This window comes from Anolis carolinensis, unplaced genomic scaffold (genome assembly GCF_035594765.1).
Source record: "Anolis carolinensis isolate JA03-04 unplaced genomic scaffold, rAnoCar3.1.pri scaffold_9, whole genome shotgun sequence".
Taxonomy (NCBI): domain Eukaryota; kingdom Metazoa; phylum Chordata; class Lepidosauria; order Squamata; family Dactyloidae; genus Anolis; species Anolis carolinensis.
In genome coordinates this window covers 5,900,911-5,921,854 of record NW_026943820.1, presented here as the reverse complement: position 1 = coordinate 5,921,854, position 20,944 = coordinate 5,900,911, and the positions used below count along the sequence as shown (strand labels likewise).

The following is a 20,944-nucleotide window of genomic DNA, read 5'->3' as shown; positions in this document are numbered from 1 at the left end:
TACCTATTTATCTACTCACATTTGCATGTTTTCGAACTGCTAGGTTGGCAGGAGAAACAATAGACATTGACAAAATTACGATTTGCCAACTGCAAAAGGCCACCCGACTGGGATCTGCACGCATCATCCGAAAATACATCACACTGTCCTAAACACTTGGGAAGTGTTCGACTTGTGATTTTGTGATACGAAATCCAGCATATCTATCTTGTTTGCTGTGTCATACAACATCATTGTGTCAATAATAATAATCTTTATTTGTATCCTGCCCTCATCTCCCCGAGGGAACCCCTCTGCACTTTAAATGCCTTTGACTACCTTCCCTATTATTTCCAGACACTGGCTGGCTGCCATGAACCACGATGCAGGGAACAGAAGCAGAGTTAGAACTGGATGCAAAGGAGTGAGATCAGGGTGGCTTTAGCATAGGCATGTGCCAACACTGGCCCTCTCTCCAAGTGTTTTGGACTTCAACTCCCACAATTCCTAACTTACCTGTCTTGTAACTGGAATGTCCAGCAGGACCAGTGTCCTTCTGAGCAGCAGCATGAGACTTGCTCCAGAGCATCAAGAAGGTAGCATCCCTTTGGGTGGCCGGTCTTGAGGGCATTTCAGTGACCCTCCCGCCCACCCTCGCCCTGCCCGAGACCACTTGTTGGGCCTGTTGTGGTTCAGTCTGATGATGAAGGGGGATTTGGGCTTCAGCAGGTTGACCAAGGAAATGTTGAAGGCTCTGAATTGTTAGCAAGGCTGCAGACTAGCAGGGAAACTGAAGTTAATGATAAGGGTGACCTTTCACAGAATTTTGAACATCAACAAAGTCCAGGTGGCTCTGGCAGTGAGGCAGAGGAGCTTTTCTTAGATAGAGACACAAGATTAAGGTTAAAAGTTGGTCCCAGGCGTTCTGTGAGAATCTCTAATAAACGTGTGGGAACCAAAGCTCAGAGGAATGCTTTTCTAGCTTGTAAGCATGGTTAAAAAGAGCAAAACGGGAAGAGTTCAGACAGAGCAACATTGATTTTGGGAGCTTAATTCTTGCCTTGTCTCTGCTCATAGAAATAGATCCTCGCTTGGGTTCCTGCCTAGATTCTGTGTTTGGATTGTATTTTGAAGCTCATGCTACCTTGTTTCTCCAGGACTGATATGCTATTTTAGAGACTTTGAACTATTTTCTACAAAGACTTTGAACTGTATTCTGCAGATTGCCTTTGCAATTGGATTACTGCTTTCTTTATTGCTTTTTATTAAGATTTTGCTATCTTTTATAAACAAACTGAAAAAACCAAGTCTGCTGTGGCGGAGTATGTGTTAAGAGCAAGGTGAACCAGTGCTGAGATGCAACAGGGCCTCTAGGAGTTATACTTCCACTGGCATCTGGAGAGCGAGTGAATGAATGACGGTCCTCCCAGCCCCTCCCTATGTAAAGCATTGCCATCTGCCAGGAATTCTGCATCCTGTATCTGTTGCAATAGCACTTTGAGCATTGCACTATGGCTCTAAGACTAAAGTTCGAATCTCCACTTGGCCATGGATCCTCCTCTCCCCGTTGACCCTGGGCAAGTCGCAGTCTCTCAGCCTCAGAGAGAGGTCAGGACTACCCCCCACCTGAACAAGCTTTGCCAAAACAGTAAAACCATGATAAAGTTGTCATAAGTGAGAGACAACCTGAATATACACAGCAATCAGAGCCAGTGACCATATGTAGACAAGCGATTTAAAAAATAAATAAATGGAAGACTGAAAATGAAAGACTGCAGTTAATCTATTTGCACTTTTCTCCCAGGTGACAGAGGTGTCTTCTGTATTGAAGCATTATGCATGTCAAAGCCTGCTTTCTAAAATCCCCACATTGTTTTCCCTTGCCAGGCAGAATCTGTTCCTGTCTCTTTCGTTTTCCAAGAATTGGGTGGCGCATCTCAGAGAAAGGACTGGGTGCAAGTGCTTGCCCCTGCGAACCAGTTCCAGCCCTTCAGTCCATCTCTTTGCATGTACATAACTACAAGGAGCCATGACTACAGACATCAAAATGAGTAGGCTCCAGTGGTTTGGAGAATGAGCAAAACAACAGAGAGATGTGATGTCCCGTTTAGCTCCCACCCAGTGAGGCCCAACTGAACTGGCTCTTTCGATGCGGCAACACCAGTTCTATGGACAAATCTTTCTGCTCTCTCTCGGAATCCACTGTTTGGTAGCCCAGGATGCCGAAGGCGCCTTTGCAAGCCTCCTGCACTTGCTTGACTTTCTGGAAGGGGAGGGAGTTCCTCCAAGCCTGGGAGACGTTGACTGCATCTCGGGAGGTGATCTGGAAGGCCTCCTTCCTCCGGCCTGGCCCAGCCCCGTGTGTGATGTTGTGGATCCAGGCCTGGAGTTTGGGGGTCAGCCGCAGGCCGACAAAGTCATACATGGCCGAGATTTCCCCGATGGGGTTCCGCACGAGGTCCTCGAACCGGACCATCAAGTAGCGGCCTTCCAGGAAGCGGGGGGGCTTCAGGGTGGCCGTCTCATAGATCTGGACGTGGCTGCGGCAGATCTCCCGCAGGACCCGGAACTGGCTGTCCTCCACCTCGGTGCCGTTGGTGCCCAGCACGATCCCATTGTCGCGGGAGAGTGCTCGGGCCGACTGCTCGCGGGACCTGGCCACCGCTCGGGGGTCGCGCACCAGGTGGACGATGCGCAGGTCGAGGGAGGGGTCGGTGAGCAGTGGATAGAGGACACGCAAGTCAAAGAAGCGTACCTCCTTCAGCACAACATGGCCATAGCTATGGCACGCCTCCTCTGCTTTGGCCAAGGGCGAGCGGCCACACAGGGTCCGGCAGGCGCCTTCTCCGGTGATGTCTTCGCGTGGGAAGGAATCGCAGGCCGGCGGGGAGCACAGGGCTCGGCTCACTGCCCACTGGAAGAGGGCCGACACATTCCTCCGCCGCCGCTCGGGCAGGTAGGCTTCGAAGACGGACAGGTCACACTGGAAGACGGAGCGGATGAGGTCTCTGGCCGCCATGTGCAGCATCCAGGCCCCGTTCTGGTGCATGGCAGCCCAGACATGCCAGGCCGGCTCCATCAGGTAGAAAACATCTGGGTGCTGGCTGAAGAGCTGCCCCACAAAGGAGGAACCAGACCGCCAGGAGGACAGGATCAGGACGTGGGTCTGCGAGGAGGAGGAGGGGCGCTCAGCCCCCGGGTGCGGAAGGAAGAGGCCCCTGTGGTGGGCGCACAGGAAGAGGAAGAGCAGCAGCCCCACTTGAGCAGCCAGGAAGAGGGCCAAGGCTGGGCTGCCCACACGCAGCCTCACCATTCTGCTGCTGCTGCTGAAGCTGGTCCCAGCTGTGGGGAGAGAGACAGACAGACAGACAGACAGAGACAGAGAGAAGGAGTCGATTGTGGTCATTGGGAGACTACAAAAGGAAGGCCTTTTAGGCAGGCAGTCCTCCTCCCTCTGGCCCCTTCTACACTGCCATATAATCCAGTTTCTGAGTCCAGATTATCTGCTTTGAATCGGATTACCCAACTCTACTTACTTAGGCGATCCCTCGTTGTCCCGAGTATGATAGCCTTCCAAGTGTAGTATCCTTGTGGTGGATACGTACATGACTGTAGAGACCTATTCTTGACCCGTATATTTTCAAAAAAGGGGAAAGAACAGACTGTGGAACCTATCAAGGCATCTCCCTTCTAAAATCCTTGCAAACCGCCTTCTACCCGTCTCAGAAGACACCCTCCCAGAATCCCAGAACAGCTTCCGCCCCTCCAGAGGAACAGCGGACATGATCTTCACTGCACAGCAGCTCCAAGAAAAATGCAGGGAACAAAATCAAACCTTTGTACATGGCATTCATTGACCTTGCAAAGGCATTCGACATGGTGAATCGCAATGCTCTTTAGACTATCCTCCAAAAAATCAGATGCTCTGACAAACTTGTGAACATCTAGCAGCTCCTCCACAATGACATGATGGCAACAGTCTTGGACAGCAATGGCTCCCAAAGTGACCCATTTAAGGTGGAATCAGGTATCAAACAGGGACGTGTTATTGCCCCAACCTTATTTTCCATCTTCATCGCTATGATACTTAATCTTGTTGATGAGAAACTTCCCACCGGAGTGGAAATCATCTATCAGACAGATGGCAAACTATTTAACCTCATCAGACTGAAAGCCAAAAAACATCTGTTCTAGAATTCCAATATGCTGATAATAACATAGTCTGTGTGCATTAAGAAGACCTACGAGCCACTCTAAACACTTTTGCAGAAGCATACAAGAAGCTCAGCCTCTCACTGAACATTAAGAAAACCAAATGCTCTTCCGGCATTCACCAGCCAATCCCTCTGCAATGCCACAAAGGCAGCTTAATGGTGTAATGTTAGAAATTGTTGAGCATTTCCACTACCTTGGCAACCACTTCTCCACAAAAGTCAACATTGACACTGAAATACAACACCGCCTGAGCTCTGCGAGTGCAGCATTTTTCCGAATGAAGCAGAGAGTGTTTGAGGATCGGGATATCTGAAGGGATACCAAGGTGCTTGTTTATAAAGCTATTGTCCTCTCAACCCTGTTATACGCCTGTGAAACGTGGACTGTTTACAGACGTCACACTCAACTCCTGGAACGTTGCAAATCCTGCAAATTTCTTGGGAAGACAAGTGGACAAATGTCAGCGTGCTGGAAGAAGAAGCAAAGACCACCAGCACTGAAGCGATGCTCCTATGCCATCAACTCCACTGGACTGTCCACATTGTCCAAATGCCTGATCACTGTCTCCCAAAGCAGTTACGCTACTCTCAACTCAAAAACGGAAAACAGAATGTTGACAGACAGGAAAAGACATTTAACGATGGTCTTAAAGCTAACTTCAGAAACAGCGACCAAATCTACACAGCCATAAAATAAAGATTATCAAAGCAAAAAATCCACATGATCTGCTTTGAACTGGATTATGAGTCTACACTGTCATATAATGCAATTCAAAGCAGATAATCTGGATTTTGTATAGCAGTGTAGAAAGCCCCCCCCTCGCCAACAAACCAGCTGGAAGAGGATGCCAGGAGCAGCCAAGCCCATCTGATCAGAAATTCAAGGAGAGCCACGAAAGAAGGGGGGGGGAGGTTAGAGGGGACGACAGATATGTTTACAGAGGAAAGCAAAGGTTTTTCACCCTGTGTGAGATATTATGGCGGGGGGAAAGGCGTTGGGGTGAAGGAGTAAACAGCTTGGCTAATGGAGGGAAGAAGCTAATAGAAGAGGAAAAGGGAGCAGAGTGAGCACCCGGTGTTAGCTCCAGCTTCTGCCAACCTAGCAGTTCGAAAACATGCAAATGTGAGTAGATCAATTGGTACCGCTCTGAAGGGAAGGTAACGGCATTCCATGCAGTCATGCCTATGGCCACATGACCTTGGAGGTGTCTACGGACAACCCCCAGAGTCGGACACGACTGGTCTTAATGTCAGGGGAAACCTTTACCTTTACCTTTTCATGGCCATGTTCCAGAAGTCTTCTCTCCTGACGTTTTGCCCACATCTATGGCAGGCATCCTCAGAGGTATACCTCACAACCTCTGAGGATGCCTGCCATAGATGTGGGTGAAACGTCAGGAGAGAAGACTTCTGGAACATGGCCATACAGTCCGGGAAACATACAACAACTCTGTTATCCCGGCCATGAAAGCCTTCGACAACACATAGTAGCTGAAAGGCAAAGTCCAGCGGGGCTTGCTCCGGCAGGCAAAGCCAGGCAAAGACTACACTCCTTTCCACAAAGAAAGCCCTTTCCTCCTCCTCATCTTCCTCCTCCTCTCTGCCTGCCTTGCAGCAAAAGAAGGTTCCTGGTCCTGAAGGGTGATGGTAATTCTCCCAGGTGTCCTCTCTCTCTCTCTCTCATCTTTGAGAAGCCTGTTGAGCCTTTGAAAGAAGGGAAGGCACTCCAAGGCAGGAGCTGGGACCTAGCCATCACTCAGGAGAAGTTTACGCAGCATTCCTTTCCCGTAAAGGGGGCTCGTCCTCCCTCATTCACCAGGGTCCCTCCCTAGACCCTTCTTTCCTCCCTCCCTCCTGGATGGACGGCTGAAGCCCTGCTTCCAGCACCGGGTGGGGGCTCACCTGGCCTCTCTGAGGATGGATGCCCCTCCTGAGCCCGGGGCGCCGAGCCAAAGCAAGGCGGGGGAACCACGGCTGAGGTCCGGACAAAGAGCCGCTTTCAGACGTGGCCACCTCTGCTGAGCCCAGGGATGGAAGGGATGGAAGAGAGGGAGGGAAGGAGGGAGGGGGCGGGCTGCTTTCCTTCCTCCAGGTTCTCCTCCTTCCCCTCCTTTGCTTCCTTGCCCAGAAGGGGAGGGAGAGCGGCTAACCCTGCAAGGACCTTGCAAAGGGAAGAGAGAGCCTTGGCCTTGGACCCCTCCCTCCTGGCAAGGATCCCAAAGAGCCCCCCTGCCCCTCCTCCCACAAAGGCCTTGACCTCAGAGGTTTTTCCAAAGGCTTTTGGGCATTTTGTTTGACTGTCACCAAGACCTTGCTACAGGATGGGTATAAATCAAGGGTCCCCAAACTTTTTAAACAGGGGGCCAGTTTGCGGTCCCTCAGACCGCTGGAGTTTAAAAAAAACTATGAACAAATTCCTATGCATACTGCACATACCTTATTTTGAAGTAAAAAAAACAAAACAGGAACAAATATAGCCTCAACGTTAATAATAATCATAATAAAAATAATCATAACCATAAATTTTTTTCGTGTCAGGAACAACCAGAGTTGCTTCTGGAGTGAGAGAATTGGCCGTCTGCAAGGACGTTGCCCAGGGGACGCCCGGATGTTTTGATGTTTTACCATCCTTGTGGGAGGCTTCTCTCATGTCCCTGCATGGAGCTGATACTCATCCGCAGGTGGGATTCGAACCTGGCAGCCTTCAGGTCAGCAACCCAACCTTCAAGTCACAAGGCTTTTATCCCCTAGGCCACCGGAGGCTCCTATAACTATAATAAAAATATTAAAGAGGGTTGGAAGAGACCCCTTGAGCCATTTAGTCCAACCCTCTTCTGCCTTTGTGCACCAAAAGCACAAGCAAAGCACTCCTGACAGATGGCCACCCAGCCTCAATGTTAATTAATTAATTAATTAATAATAATAATAATAATAATAATAATAATACAAGCAGTCAAAGAAGAAGAACATGCCCTGGCAGAATACGTAAAGCAAAGTGAAGAACCTGCTTTGATTGAAGTCAAAAATCAGAAACTCCTCAAAGCACAGCAGACAAAAAAAAGTACAAGAAAACCGCACTACAAACTAGAGCTCACAGCTGGCACAACAAAACATTGCATGGAAAGTTCCTTGACAAAATTGAAGGAAAAGCTGATAAGGAGAAGACCTGGCTCTGGCTCACAAATGGGACCCTGAAGAAGGAGACAGAAGGCCTGATCCTTGCAGCCCAGGAGCAAGCCATCAGAACAAATGCAATTAAGGCCAAGATTGAAAAATCAGCTGATGACCCAAAATGCAGACTGTGCAAGGAAGCTAACGAAACCATTGATCATATCCTCAGCTGCTGTAAGAAAATTGCACAGACAGACTACAAACAGAGGCACAATTGTGTGGCCCAAATGATCCATTGGAACTTATGCCTCAAGTACCACCTCCCAGCAGCAAAGAACTGGTGGGATCACAAACCAGCAAAGGTCGTGGAAAATGAACACGCAAAGATACTGTGGGACTTCCGAATCCAGACTGACAAAGTTCTGGAACACAACAAATCAGACATCACAGTTGTGGAAAAGAACAAGGTTTGGATAATTGATGTTGCCATCCCAGGTGACAGTCGCATTGATGAAAAACAACAGGAAAAACTCAGCCGCTATCAGGACCTTAAGATTGAACTTCAAAGACTCTGGCAGAAACCAGTGCAGGTGGTCCCAGTGGTGATGGGCACACTGGGTGCCGTGCCAAAAGATCTCAGCCGGCATTTGGAAACAATAGACATTGACAAAATTACGATCTGCCAACTGCAAAAGGCCACCCAACTGGGATCTGCACGCATCATCTGAAAATACATCACACAGTCCTAGACACTTGGGAAGTGTTCGATTTGTGGTTTTGTGAAACGAAATCCAGCATATCTATCTTGTTTGCTGTGTTATACAACGTCGTTGTGTCAATAATAATAATACAAGCAGTCAAAGAAGAAGAACATGCCCTGGCAGAATATGTAAAGCAAAGTGAAGAACCTGCTTTGATTGAAGTCAAAAATCAGAAACTCCTCAAAGCACAGCAGACAAAAAACCAGTACAAGAAAACCGCACTACAAACTAGAGCTGACAGCTGGCACAACAAAACATTGCATGGAAAGTTCCTTGACAAAATTGAAGGAAAAGCTGATAAGGAGAAGACCTTGCTCTGGCTCACAAATGGGACCCTGAAGAAGGAGACAGAAGGCCTGATCTTTGCAGCCCAGGAGCAAGCCATCAGAACAAAGGCAATTAAGGCCAAGATCGAAACATCAGCTGATGACCCTAACCTAAGCGGCTGAGGGGGGAAAGGAAGGGGCCTGAGGCTATTAGGAATGGTGGGAGTTGAAGTCCAAAACACCTGGAGGGCCAAAGTTTGCCCATGCCTGCTCTAGTGTGATGAGGCTGTAAGATGTAGCACAAGCGTCCTCCCCTCTCACAAAACCTTCATCCGCAACAGCAGAGGGAAATCGTGTCCCATGGTCCCACGCCTCCTGTGAAGACTGTTTAATTAACGACAGGTTCTTTCAGGCAAGGGTGGGGGTCTAATTATTACTGCCACCAAATTGTAAAGGGATAATGATTATGACTGCCACTAATTTGGGAAGATGCAACCACCAAATGACTCAGGGAGGAGACCTTTTACTTTTACTTCTTTCTTCTTTTCATTCACTTTAGATGGTAGCGTACTTAGTACAGAATATATATTTATTTCCGATATTTCTACCCCGCCCTTGTCCCCAGGGGCTTCGATGTTGGAAAAACAAGAACAAGTTTATTCAGGCACAGAGCTTAGTGGTTACAGTATTGTTTCTCACGTAGAGGTTTTTTTATTAACAGTTACAATTTCAGAATAAGATGAATCAACTCTCTAAAAGATTACCTCTTTTACTTAAGGTAGTTAAACCTTACTCCTCTTCACTTTTATAACATAGTCACCCCTGTGATAAGCTATCACAGACTCTCTGTTCCCTACCAGGACACAGATTATGCCAAATAAGTCATCAAACTTACATTAAACTGACTCAAAATGACCAATTGAGTCTCCCTTGATCCCTTCAACCAGGATCAATCTTTCCTGTGCCTCATCAGAGCACAGACTGACCCTCTTTTTTTTAAGACTCTGCACTTCTTCAGCAAAACAGCAGTTGGCTCCGCCCACTTCTCCATGGCAATCAGCCTCTGAGTGCTGAGATGCAGTAACTGTAATTCTTACCCTTTTAAAACACAAACCCACAATTAAACATAACATTTGTATACTAAAAATTCATACTTCATTACACTTCTCAACACAGACAGTGCCACCCCTCCATTTACCTGGCCTTCTCCAGAGCTTGCTCAGGACTGGTGCTCCTTCTGAGGCAACGCAGAAAGGCTCTGCAGCGTCGGGACCCTGGCGATCCCTTGATCTCCGAAGAAAAGGATTTTTATTCGGTCAAATATCCAAAGGAAGATCAGCAGAAGGCTGACGTACTGGATCCAAGCAAACTTGACCATCTCCCAGAAACCGGGCTGATACGTAGCAGGAGTCAAGGACTGTTTGGGACAGGAAATTCAGGCCACCCACCACCCAATGTCACAAGGGGGAGACAGGAAAGGATATGCAATGACTTCCAAGGGGTAGCGGATTACTACCTCGATCACAAAGGGCTGCTCGGGGGCTCTTCCGATGGACCAGAGCGGGACGGGGCTCGAGAAAACCGTGGAGACTGCAAGGCAAACAGCAGAGGCCTTGGAGGACTTCCCGGCCCAGATAGACCTGAAAGAAGCCCTCCATACCCCTCAGGGCACAAGAAAACTGGAGCCAACTCAGGGAGGAAGAGATGAGAGGAAAACTGACCGTTTCGCTCTTCATATGCGGCCACAATATTCACAAGGTCGTAGTCCTGGGCAAATGGGCTTGTGCCGTTGATCACAGACACCTGTCATGGCAAGAGGATTGGGAATTGGAAGGCAAGAATGGCCACAGAACAAGAAATTGGCCAGCGAACCATTTCAGCTGCAGGAACAAGGCCTCCGCTTCTTGCCAAGGTTGTCTTTTGCCTTTTGTTTCTGATTGTGGCCAAAGCCCCTCAGTGCCCTTCCAGCTGCTCAGAAGACCCTCTAAACAGTAGGGAACAAGTCGTTCCAGCTTCACTGGGCAGCAGCCAAGAGGCAAGAAAAGCGAGGCTTCGTCCTGTACAAGCAGAGTTCTTTGCAGATCTCTATGAAACCAGAAACTGCCAATAACCTCAAGATAATATACTCAGGCAATCTATATATATAAAAGGATAAAGTTGCGGGCGCAGTGACTATAACAACAAAACTAAACATCCCAGAAATACGAAACTTGGCAACATAATGCAAAAGCATTGCCTCCTGGTTACAACAACACAACCACACCACAAAACCGCAATCCCGACCCACAAAACTCACAACAACGCATCGTGACTATAACAACACGACTAAACACCCCAGAAATACAAAACTTGGCAACACAACGCAAAAGCCTTCCCTCCCGGTTGTAAGAACACAACCACACCACAAAACCACAATCCGGACCCATAAAACTCACAACAATGCATCGTGACTATAACAACACAACTAAACGCCCCAGAAATACAAAACTTGGCACACAACTAAATGCCCCAGAAATACAAAACTTGACAACACAACGCAAAAGCCTTACCTCCTGGTTGTAATAACGCAACCACACCACAAAACCACAATCCGGACCCACAAAACTCACAACAACGCATCGTGACTATAACAACACAATTAAACGCCCCAGAAATACAAAATTTGACAACACAACGCAAAAGCCTTGCCTCCCAGTTGTAACAACACAACCACACCACAAAACCACAAAACCACAATAAACTATTTTTGACAATCTGGATCCAAAAAACTCACAACAACGCATTGTGACTATAACAACACAACTAAACCGGATGGCCATCTGTCTGAGAGGTTTGGGTGGGTTCTTCCTCCATGACAGAAAGAAAGAAAGGGGTTGGACTGTATGCAAACTACAAATTCCAGCACCCCATGGCATGGAGTCCATGCATTTCAATTAGAGGCCTCTTCCTTCTCCCTTTCCCCACCATCCAACCCACTGACTCAGTTCCATGGCTCCGCAGACAGGAAAGGCTGGGACAGATAGAACGAAGAAAGGAGGGAGGGAAGGGAAGCGAAGGAATACCAAGGACAAGAGCCCTCCCTCTCTGCCCGGAAGGCCAAGAGCAAAAGGGAGAGAAAACCATTGATCCGGTTATATTTACCCTCCTTTCTGACCAGTGTGTTCTTATCAGTGAGCTCAGGATCGGAGCAGAGAAAGGGAACAGCATAGGAATAAAGGAAACAAGGAGAGCACCCACTCTATCTATCCATCCACTCATCTATCTATCCACTCACCCACTAATAATAAACACCTACACAGGCAAGAATCAGCCATGCACTGAGGCTACAAGGCCATTCAGTGCTCATCCATCTCCCCAATCCCTACATTCACACTTGGCCTCCAAAAAAACAATTACAATAATAACAATGACAACAATAACAATCTACACCATCACAGGCAAGAAGCAGCCAGGCACTGAGGCTGAGAGGCCAGTCAGTGCTACACTGGGCCTCCAAAAAACAATACAGTAGCATCTAACTTATCCAGCCTTCATGACCACTACAGCAACAACAATAATAAACACCTACACAGGCAAAAAAAAAGACTAGTGTACCACAATAAGATGTAAACCGCACTCAGCAGAATCAGACATCACGATTAACAACAAACCAAAGACAACAGGGATCTCAAGCAATTATCAATCAACACAAAAATTGAAGAAGGTAACAGACTTCAAATACTACTTCTAATGTGAGTATAAAGAAGGGTGGAGGTCACAGCATAAATACAACCTAATGTAGACTGACCAACACCACCAGACTAAGCCACAGCAACGCGTGGCCGGGCACAGCTAGTCTATATATAAAAAAATGTAATGTGTATTTCCCCATGGAGTAAACAACAAAACCACTAAACCAAATCACACCAAATTTGGCCACAAAAGACATAATCATCCAATCTATGTCTTTCAATAAAAAAAAACCTAGAAAAACAAAGCCCAATTTACAGAGGACGAGGAAGAGCTGTTCTCCCCTATCTGCCATTCAGAAAGGGAGGCCCTGTCCCCTTTAGGCCTTGCTAATTGTAGCATTCATACTTGCCTCCAACAGACAAAAAAAAGGAACAACCAGAAATATTGTATATTCAAAGGCTTTAGGAAATAACATTTACTATTACCAATTCGTCAATACAGTAGAGTCTCACTAATCCAAGCCTCGCTTATCCAAGCCTCTGGATAATCCAAGCCATTTTTGTAGCCAATGTTTTAAATATATTGTGATATTTTGGTGCTAAATTCGTAAATAAAGTAATTACAACATAACATTACTGCATATTGAACTACTTTTTCTGTCAAATTTTTTGTATAACATGAAGTTTTGGTGCTTAATTTGTAAAATCATAACCTAATTTGATGTTCAAAAGGCTTTTTCTTAATCCCTCCTTATTATCCAAGATATTTGCTTATCCAAGCTTCTGCCGGCCCGTTTAGCTTGGATAAGTGAGACTCTACTGTACTTTGTTTCCCATACCACCACACTTTGCCACAGCAACGCGTGGCTGGGCACAGCTAGTATTCTTAATAAATCTATGATGGGTAAAGTTAATATAATGCATTTAATATATTTATATTTCATGTCAAAAGCATTGCATAAATAAGTATAAAACTGATAAAATATGTTAATATTTAATGCTTTTAATGACCCAAATAGGATTTTAATTCTTATATTTTATTGCATTTTACATGGTTCTAATTTGCGTTGTTTTATGTTTATTCTAAGATGCCTGAGATCCCTATATTTATTTATATTTATTTTTGCTTCAAAAGACACATTAGGGCTTATTTTCAGGGGATGTCTTATTTTTTCCATCCACATTTATTCAAATACAGTCATGTCATCTGACTGGCCCTTCAGCAATAAACCTTCAGTTTATCCTAACAGTCTAATAGCTGTTTTATGGGAGTGAAAGTCCAAAATACTTGGGGGGGCGATGTTTGCCATTGCCTGGTTTACACAAATAGGCATTCAGCTCTTGTCCAAAGGCACGCATTTGGCATATGGACAAGTACATTCTGTTCCTGGTTTGAAAGTATTACTTCCTGTGCGGTCCTTGCTTTGAAAGTAGTTGCTATCATTTTTATGGGTGCCACAAACTATGTTGAATTGCTGGAGACATTTCTCAGATATTTATCGAAAAACAATACCCAAATGTGGTGCAAGATGTCCCTCCCTCAGAAAAAAACAAAAGTTTTTGCAGTTGAATAAACTTTTTCTCTGTTTTTGTGATAGAACCAATTAGGAAATGACATTTATAACCCAGAAACAAAAACTGTGTTACATAGTGTAATTTATTTTATTCTTATTTTATTTTAATAAAGTATTGTTAATGTCAATATTATTATTCATTCATATTTATATTTATATTATTGTGTTATAACTTCATTATTTCCCACCCCGGGTCTCTTCCTAAACAACTTAAACAACTTATTTTTGTATCCCGCCACCATCTCCCTAAAGGGACTCGGGGCGGCTAACATGGGGCCAAACCCAAAAGAAACAAAGTGTAAAAAAGTTAAAATAGAAAACAAAACAGTAAAATAACAATAAGAGTATAACAATCAAATAAAACGGATTCAAGCACAATTATACAAATAAAACCATGGAAGGATAGAAAAGTAATGAAAACAATATGCAGCACTTTATCTATCTACCTCACACCACGGGTTTTATCATTGTCACTGTTGGCACTTTTGGCCCAGCTCACCTGTGTTTAAGTTTTTGTGCTGTTTTTTTATATTATGTTTTATTATGCTACTGTTATTACTTTATTGCTTTACTACGTTAGTTCTGTATGCATTCTATTTTGTTCTGTTGTAATTGTTCTGGGCTTGGTCCCATGTTAGCCGTCCCGAGTCCCTTCGGGGAGATTGAGGCGGGGCACAAAAATAAAGTTATAATAATAATAATTCAATGTGTCCATCCCATGTGTGTGTGTGAACTGGAGCTTATATCCATAATATTATAATGTAACGCAATATAATACTAATAATAACACAATATAATAATATTAATTATATATTATATATTAAATGTAATATTACTAATAATATTACAGTATAGTGGTATAGTGCAATATAGTAATATATAATGCTATTATTGTGCTATGCTAATGATATAAACTGAAACTGAAGTTCTGGCTATGCGCGCAAGCGTTTAAAGAATAAGTCTTTACTGGCTTCGACTTGGTCTGGAATAAAGGTTTTTGTACAAGGTCTGGTGGACGAATGGCATAAGCACTTTGCACTATTTTAAATTTTGTATATTGTATATCATAATTGTTTTAACTGTTTTAATGTGTATTTTATTGTACTATGATGTATTGGCATAAATTGCCAGTCTGTAAGCCGCCCTGAATTCCTGCGGGTGAGAAGGGCGGGGTAGAAATGATAGAAATAAATAAATAATAAATATAATATATTGTATGTAAATACAACTTGTAAGCAGCTTTGAGTGAGAGAGGGCAAGGTATAAATGTAGTAAGTAAATAAATAAATAAATATATCCGGGTTTGGGCTTATATGACTACGAGCGCCTGGCTAGGGCTTATTTTCCAGACTTGACTTATATGGGAGAGGGGGGTCAAGCCCTCCATGAAGCCCCCCCCCCCTTGCCTTGCCTTGAGCCTGGCTGCTCCAGAGGCCACTCACTCACATTGTATCTGCGGTCCAGGCCACTGTGGCCCAGGGGCTGCCTTTGGCGCAGCCTCAGCTCCCCGCTGGCATAGATCCGGGACCCTGGGATGGGCGACGAGGCCTGCAGGAGAGCCATGCTCTGCATCACAAAGGTAGACATCCTCTGCAACAGAAGATGGGGGAGAAGGGAGGTGGAGAAGGCCTTAAACAGCCTCTGCTGCTTTAAAGAGCAAGCCACTGAAACAGATGGTAGTTTCGGCAAACTCTTTAATGTCTGAAGTCCATCTGTCAGAGACAGAACGCCAGCAAGTAAAACAAAACTCAGTTTATTGAGGTTACAGAACTAAAAAACGCCCGTAGGAAACAAAGAACAGGGCAAACACTTGACTTCAGTGTGATAAGTAACAAAAAAAAACAGCTCAGTTTGAGCTTAAATGGTTCAAATGGATAAACCGGGTTAAACAGAAGTATAATCCGGATTAAATCAAAAGTGCTTACTTCAGCCTGGCAAACAATGCAAACAAAAGAGGATCAACAGGAGTGAGAATGTAAACAACAGACTGGTGGCAGATTCCTCTCTGCTATTCAGAAACAGCAGGGGAATAAACCAGGCTTGTTTATTCCTTCCTGCAGCGAACGAAAAGCGTGGTCGTAGTCAGGATTCAGCTTAAGATTCAGCGGCCAACGATATCCAGGTCCAGGCACAGCAGTCAGGGTAACGGCAGTCAGCAGGGTCCCAATCCGGTCCAGAGGTCTTTAGCCAAGCGTAGTCGTCAAGGAATCCAAAGGTCTCACCGATAGCCAGCAGAAGGGATAATCCGGAATCGAAGTCAGTCAGTCCAGCGTCAATCCAGTGTGAGTAGGTATTGCCCGTCAAAAAGACGACGGAGGTCCAAGCTATCGAGATTAAACACAAGTTGCACAGAGAAAAACCCCGCACAGTTCCTCCCGCCGTCGATGCCCAGTGTCCTTGGTAAACTTACGTATCCAGTAGCGAATCACACCCGTCTTCAGGAAGTTCCCCAACAAAAGCCCAAGCGTCCGTCCAGATTACCTTGCCCAATGCAATTAGACATTGATCCCAAACCCCATTTTATCCCAGTTCAAGCTCATCATCGCTGTCAGCTGCCATCCCAATTCCAGGCGCCCCAACATCATCATCCTCATCAGAGCTTAAGCACCTTTGACTACGCCCCACAGCATCCCCAGCTGTGGATCCCGCTCCATCCCTCCAGCCAGTCCATGGGTCTGATCCTGCAACCCGCCAATCACCTCCCATGCTTTCATTGCCTGTTTCCCCAACACCCAAATCCTCCCTCACACGAGTCCATTCCATGTCATCCTCCTCCGAGCTGGCCATCTCTTCCACCAAACCCTCAGAAAAACCCTCAAATGAGTCCTCATCTGTCGGTTCTGCAAACAAATCCCGGAGCCGCTTTCTTTCACGCTCCTCGAAGGAGTCTGACTCTCGAGGAGTCTTATGACCCCTTCTTCTATAACCGCAGCCCGAAGGCTCAACCATAACACCATCTGTGGGCAATAACTTTAAAAACATCAAACATATAAAACTTTTAAAGCTGAGTCAAAAGATAATAACAAATAATAATAAAATTGTATTTCTAACCCGCCTTCTCTTAGGGCAGCTTCCAAAAGGAAAATGGTAAACATTCAGTGTCATGTGCAGCATCAAATAAGCAAATCATGCAAAAATGGGCAAGATAAACAAATAATTCAAATTAACAGAATAAATAGATTACAATGAACAAATAAAAACAACCTTAGCAAGAGAATGTAGTCAGTCAGGCCTCATAAATAACACATTAAGCAGTTAAAATCTGTATAAAATCTAATAATATAAAAATATGGCTATACCAATAAGTTAAGGTGGTCATTGTCAGCACCGTCAGTCGAGGCAGAGTTAGTGTTCAATTAATCTTTTCTCCTGTGTCACAGCAACATGCTATGCTAATTTTATATACATATATATATAATATACAATTATTTATACATATATACTGTAATATAATGTATATTACATTAATATTATAATGTAATACAATATTATACTAATAATAATACAATATAATAATATTAATTATATATTATATATTAAATGTAATATTACTAATAATATTACCGTATAATGGTATATATAGTAATTTAATGCTTATATTGTGCTATGCTAGTAATATATTGTATGTACATTTGATTTGTAAGCCGCTCTAAGTCCTCTTTGGGGTGAGAAGAGCGGGATATAAATGTAGTAAATAAATAAATAATCCTCTTCTCTGTTTAAGATACCTTTGAGTGACAGTTCTTGTGCCGAATAACAGGTTATTTATTATTATACATGACTACTAACTATAACAGCGCCAACCTTAAGTTATCTATCTAAAAAGTTGGTTTTAGGACTCTCACCCTGCACAGCTGTGATTCCATTTTAACTGGCACGACAACATCCTATGGAAATCTGAGACATAGCTTAGGGAGGAGTTTTAGGGGGAGTTGTAGTGCCTCTTGAGGGCCCCCTGGTGGCACAGTGTGTTAAAGTGCTGAGCTGCTGAACTTGCAGACCAAAAGGTCCCAGGTTCAGGCCCCGGGAGCAGAATGAGCTCCTGCTGTTAGCCCCAGCTCCTGCCAACCTAGCAGTTCAAAAACATGCAAATGTGAGTAGATCAATAGGTACCACTCCGGCGGGAAGGTAACAGCGCTCCATGCAGTCATGCCGGCCACATGACCTTGGAGGTGTCTATGGACAACGCCAGCTCTTCGGCCTAGAAATGGAGATTTGCACCAACCCCCAGAGTCGGTCACGAATGGATTTAATGTCAGATGAAAACCTTTAACCGGTAGTGCCTCAGCAAACTATAAACCCAGATTTTCATAGGATGTTGTCATAACAATTAAAGTGGAATATTGCACTATAATTGTGTTGTGAAAAAGAGCCATTCGAAGTGAGATGAACAATCACACTCCGGATTCCTCACCTGCAGCCGGTAGGAGAAGGTCAGCAAGAGCTGGACGCCCACGACTTGCTCTGAGGGCCGCAGAGGGAGCTCCAAGCGGAAGTGGAGCCGGTCCATCAGGCCGTCCTGGTTCGAGTCCTCCTCCCGGGCCTAAGGAACAAAGGAAAGGGTGGAAGCAGGCAGAGAGATAGGCCTGGCTGCCCACTGTGGAAAAAAGAGGAAAGGAAGGGGCTGCTTTCCTACCGAGAGGAGTGGGAGGCGTAGGCGGTCGCCCAGGAGCCGGTTGCAAGCTGCAAAGGAGCTCCATCCCACGAAGCCGCCACTGCCGTCCTCTCCAGCCAGGAGCCCCGTGAACAGAACCTCGTGCTGGAAGCGGACGTTGGGCTGCTCCTCGTAGCTGCTCCGCTTCAGCCAGAAACCTGCCAAGAAGAAGGCAGGTGGGCAGGCAGGGAGGGAGGATATTTTATTCTTTTTTTTTGAGATTTTATTTTACTTTTCTAGAATGACTTTTCAAATGTAATAACTTTGCAAACCACAATAAAACGTATGACAGATGAACACTGAGAAACCGGATAAAAACTGCAGTCAAAAAATGAGTCATCCTTATGTAAAGAGGTTGACCATATAGAACAGGCCTGGGCAAACTCTGGCCCTTCAGGTGTTTGGACTTCAACTCCCACGATTCTTGGAGTCCAAAACACCTGGAGATCTGAAGTTTGTTCAGGCCTAATCTAGATAATGCTACAGCTATATGCACAGATGTCTATTATATACAGCAAAAAGGAAAAAAGGAAAAGTATGGTATATAATATAATATAAAGTAAGTTATAGTTATATACTTCTATAGTGATATAGTCACTTATATATTATGATTGTAGTATCAGTTTATATATTCCAACTGTACAGGTAAATACATATGATTCAAAATTGTCTCAAATCTAAATTGGGTTTAAATAAACCTGATGATTGATCGTAACTCCGTTCCTGTCGTTTACTATAACATAACTTACTTTATATTATATTATATACCATACTTTTTCCTTTTTTCCTTTTTGCTAATCTAGATAATCCCAGTTGGCCTAAAGAAAATAATAGACAACAGAGACAATATCAGGTGAGCCTCGCTGTTTTAACATTCATTGCAAAAACAATCCCTGCCTTGTGTTGTCGAAGGCTATCAGGGCCAGAATCACTGTGTTGCTGTAAGTTTTCCAAGCTGTGTGCCCATGTTCCAGAAGCATTCTCTCCTGATGTTTCACCTGCATCTATGGCAGGCATCCTCAGAGGTTTTGTGGTCTGTAGGAAATTAGGCAAGTGGGGTTTATATATCTGTGGAAGGTCCAGGGTGGGAGAAAGAACTCTTGTCTGTTGGAGGCCAGTTAACAGATATGGATTGACGTATATTGACTATAGGAACAGCCTGGATTATGAATGTGGATTATGTGATCACTTGTGAGTTTATGGTTTTAAATATCTCTAATTGTTTTAATTATATTTTATTATTCTATTTTAAATGTCTATTTTAATTTTGTATTGTTTTTAAGGTATTGAATAGCTGCCTACATGTAAAGCCGACTTGAGTCCCCTTCAGGGTTGAGAAAGGCGGGACAGAAATATCACAAATAAATAAATACAGTAGAGTCTCACTTATCCAAGCTTCTGGATTATCCAAGCCATTTTTGTAGTCAATGTTTTCAATATACAGTAGAGTCTCACTTATCCAACATAAACGGGCCGGCAGAACGTTGGATAAGCGAATATGTTGGATGATAAGGAGAGATTAAGGAAAAGCCTATTAAACATCAAATTAGGTTATGATTTTACAAATTAAGCACCAAAACATCATGTTATACAACAAATTTGACAGAAAAAGTAGTTCAATACGCAGTAATGCTATGTAGTAATTACTATATTTACGAATTTAGCACCAAAATATCACGATATTTTGAAAGCATTGACTACAAAAATGCGTTGGATAATCCAGAACGTTGGATAAGCGAGTGTTGGATAAGTGAGACTCTACTGTATCATGATATTTTGGTGCTAAATTCATAAATACAGTAATTACAACATAACATTACTGCATATTGAACTACCTTTTCTGTCAAATTTGTTGTATAACATGATGTTTTGGTGCTTAATTTGTAAAATCATAACCTAATTTGATGTTTAATAGGCTTTTCCTTAATCCCTCCTTATTATCCAAGATATTTGCTTATCCAAGCTTCTACTGGCCCGTTAAGCTTGGATAAGTGAGACTCTACTGTACATAACTGTGAATATAGCAATTGGCCACCATGATTAGCTCTGAATAGCCTTGGCTTATTCCTGCCTGGGGGAATCCTTTGTCGGGAGGTGTTAGCAAGCCCTGATTGTTTCCTGCCTGGAATTCCCTTGTCTTCTGAGTGTTGTTCTTTATTTACTGTCCTGATTCTAAAGTTGTTTAAATACTGGTAAGCCAGATTGTGTTCATTTTCATGGGTTTCCCCCAGGCAGGAAGCAGCCAGGCTTTGAAGCTGCAAGACCATTCAATGCTAATCATGCTGGCCAGTGGCAACATTCACACTTTCCTCCAACAGACAAGAGTTATTTCTCCCACAGGTATATAAACCCCACATGCCTAATTTTCAACAGACCTCACAACCTCTGAGGATGCCTGCCATAGATGTGGGTGAAATGTCAGGAGAGAATGCTTCTGGAACATGGCTATACAGCTTGGAAAACTCACAGCAACCCAGTGATTCCGGCCGTAAAAGCCTCACCGTGGCTCCGGTAGGCCACCAGCAGCGGCGCGAGGACGACCAGCAGGCCTAGGAGGAAGAGTCCCAGAGCGGCCACCGCGCTGCGCCTGCTCCCGGCCATGGCGCGGCTCTGTCTCCACGACAACGCAAAGGACCGGAAAAGGGGCGTGGTTATCGACGGCCAGCCAATCGGAACGGCTCATGGGCCGATTTGTCCGGAAGTTCGCCCAGCAG

The 20,944-nt window shown here is 44.6% G+C and overlaps 1 protein-coding gene across 3 annotated transcripts; it reads right to left on the bottom strand.

Moving 5' to 3' along the window:
• Positions 1-1,744: 1,744 nt before the first annotated feature.
• On the bottom strand, positions 1,745-20,928 carry LOC100561194 (carbohydrate sulfotransferase 6). Of its 3 annotated transcripts, XM_062961785.1 has the most exons (4): positions 20,732-20,928; positions 18,213-18,388; positions 17,991-18,119; positions 1,745-3,321 (listed from the first exon to the last, which is right to left on the bottom strand). In XM_062961785.1, the coding sequence occupies exons 1-4, from the start codon at positions 20,911-20,913 to the stop codon at positions 2,087-2,089; spliced, it is 1,722 nt and encodes a 573-aa protein (XP_062817855.1). In that variant the 5' UTR covers positions 20,914-20,928; the 3' UTR covers positions 1,745-2,086. The 3 variants fall into 3 exon arrangements, with proteins under 3 accessions (XP_062817855.1, XP_008118825.3, XP_062817856.1); XM_008120618.3 differs by lacking the exons at positions 17,991-18,119; positions 18,213-18,388; positions 20,732-20,928 and adding an exon at positions 9,530-9,671; XM_062961786.1 differs by lacking the exons at positions 17,991-18,119; positions 18,213-18,388; positions 20,732-20,928 and adding an exon at positions 6,096-6,379.
• Positions 20,929-20,944: the final 16 nt, after the last annotated feature.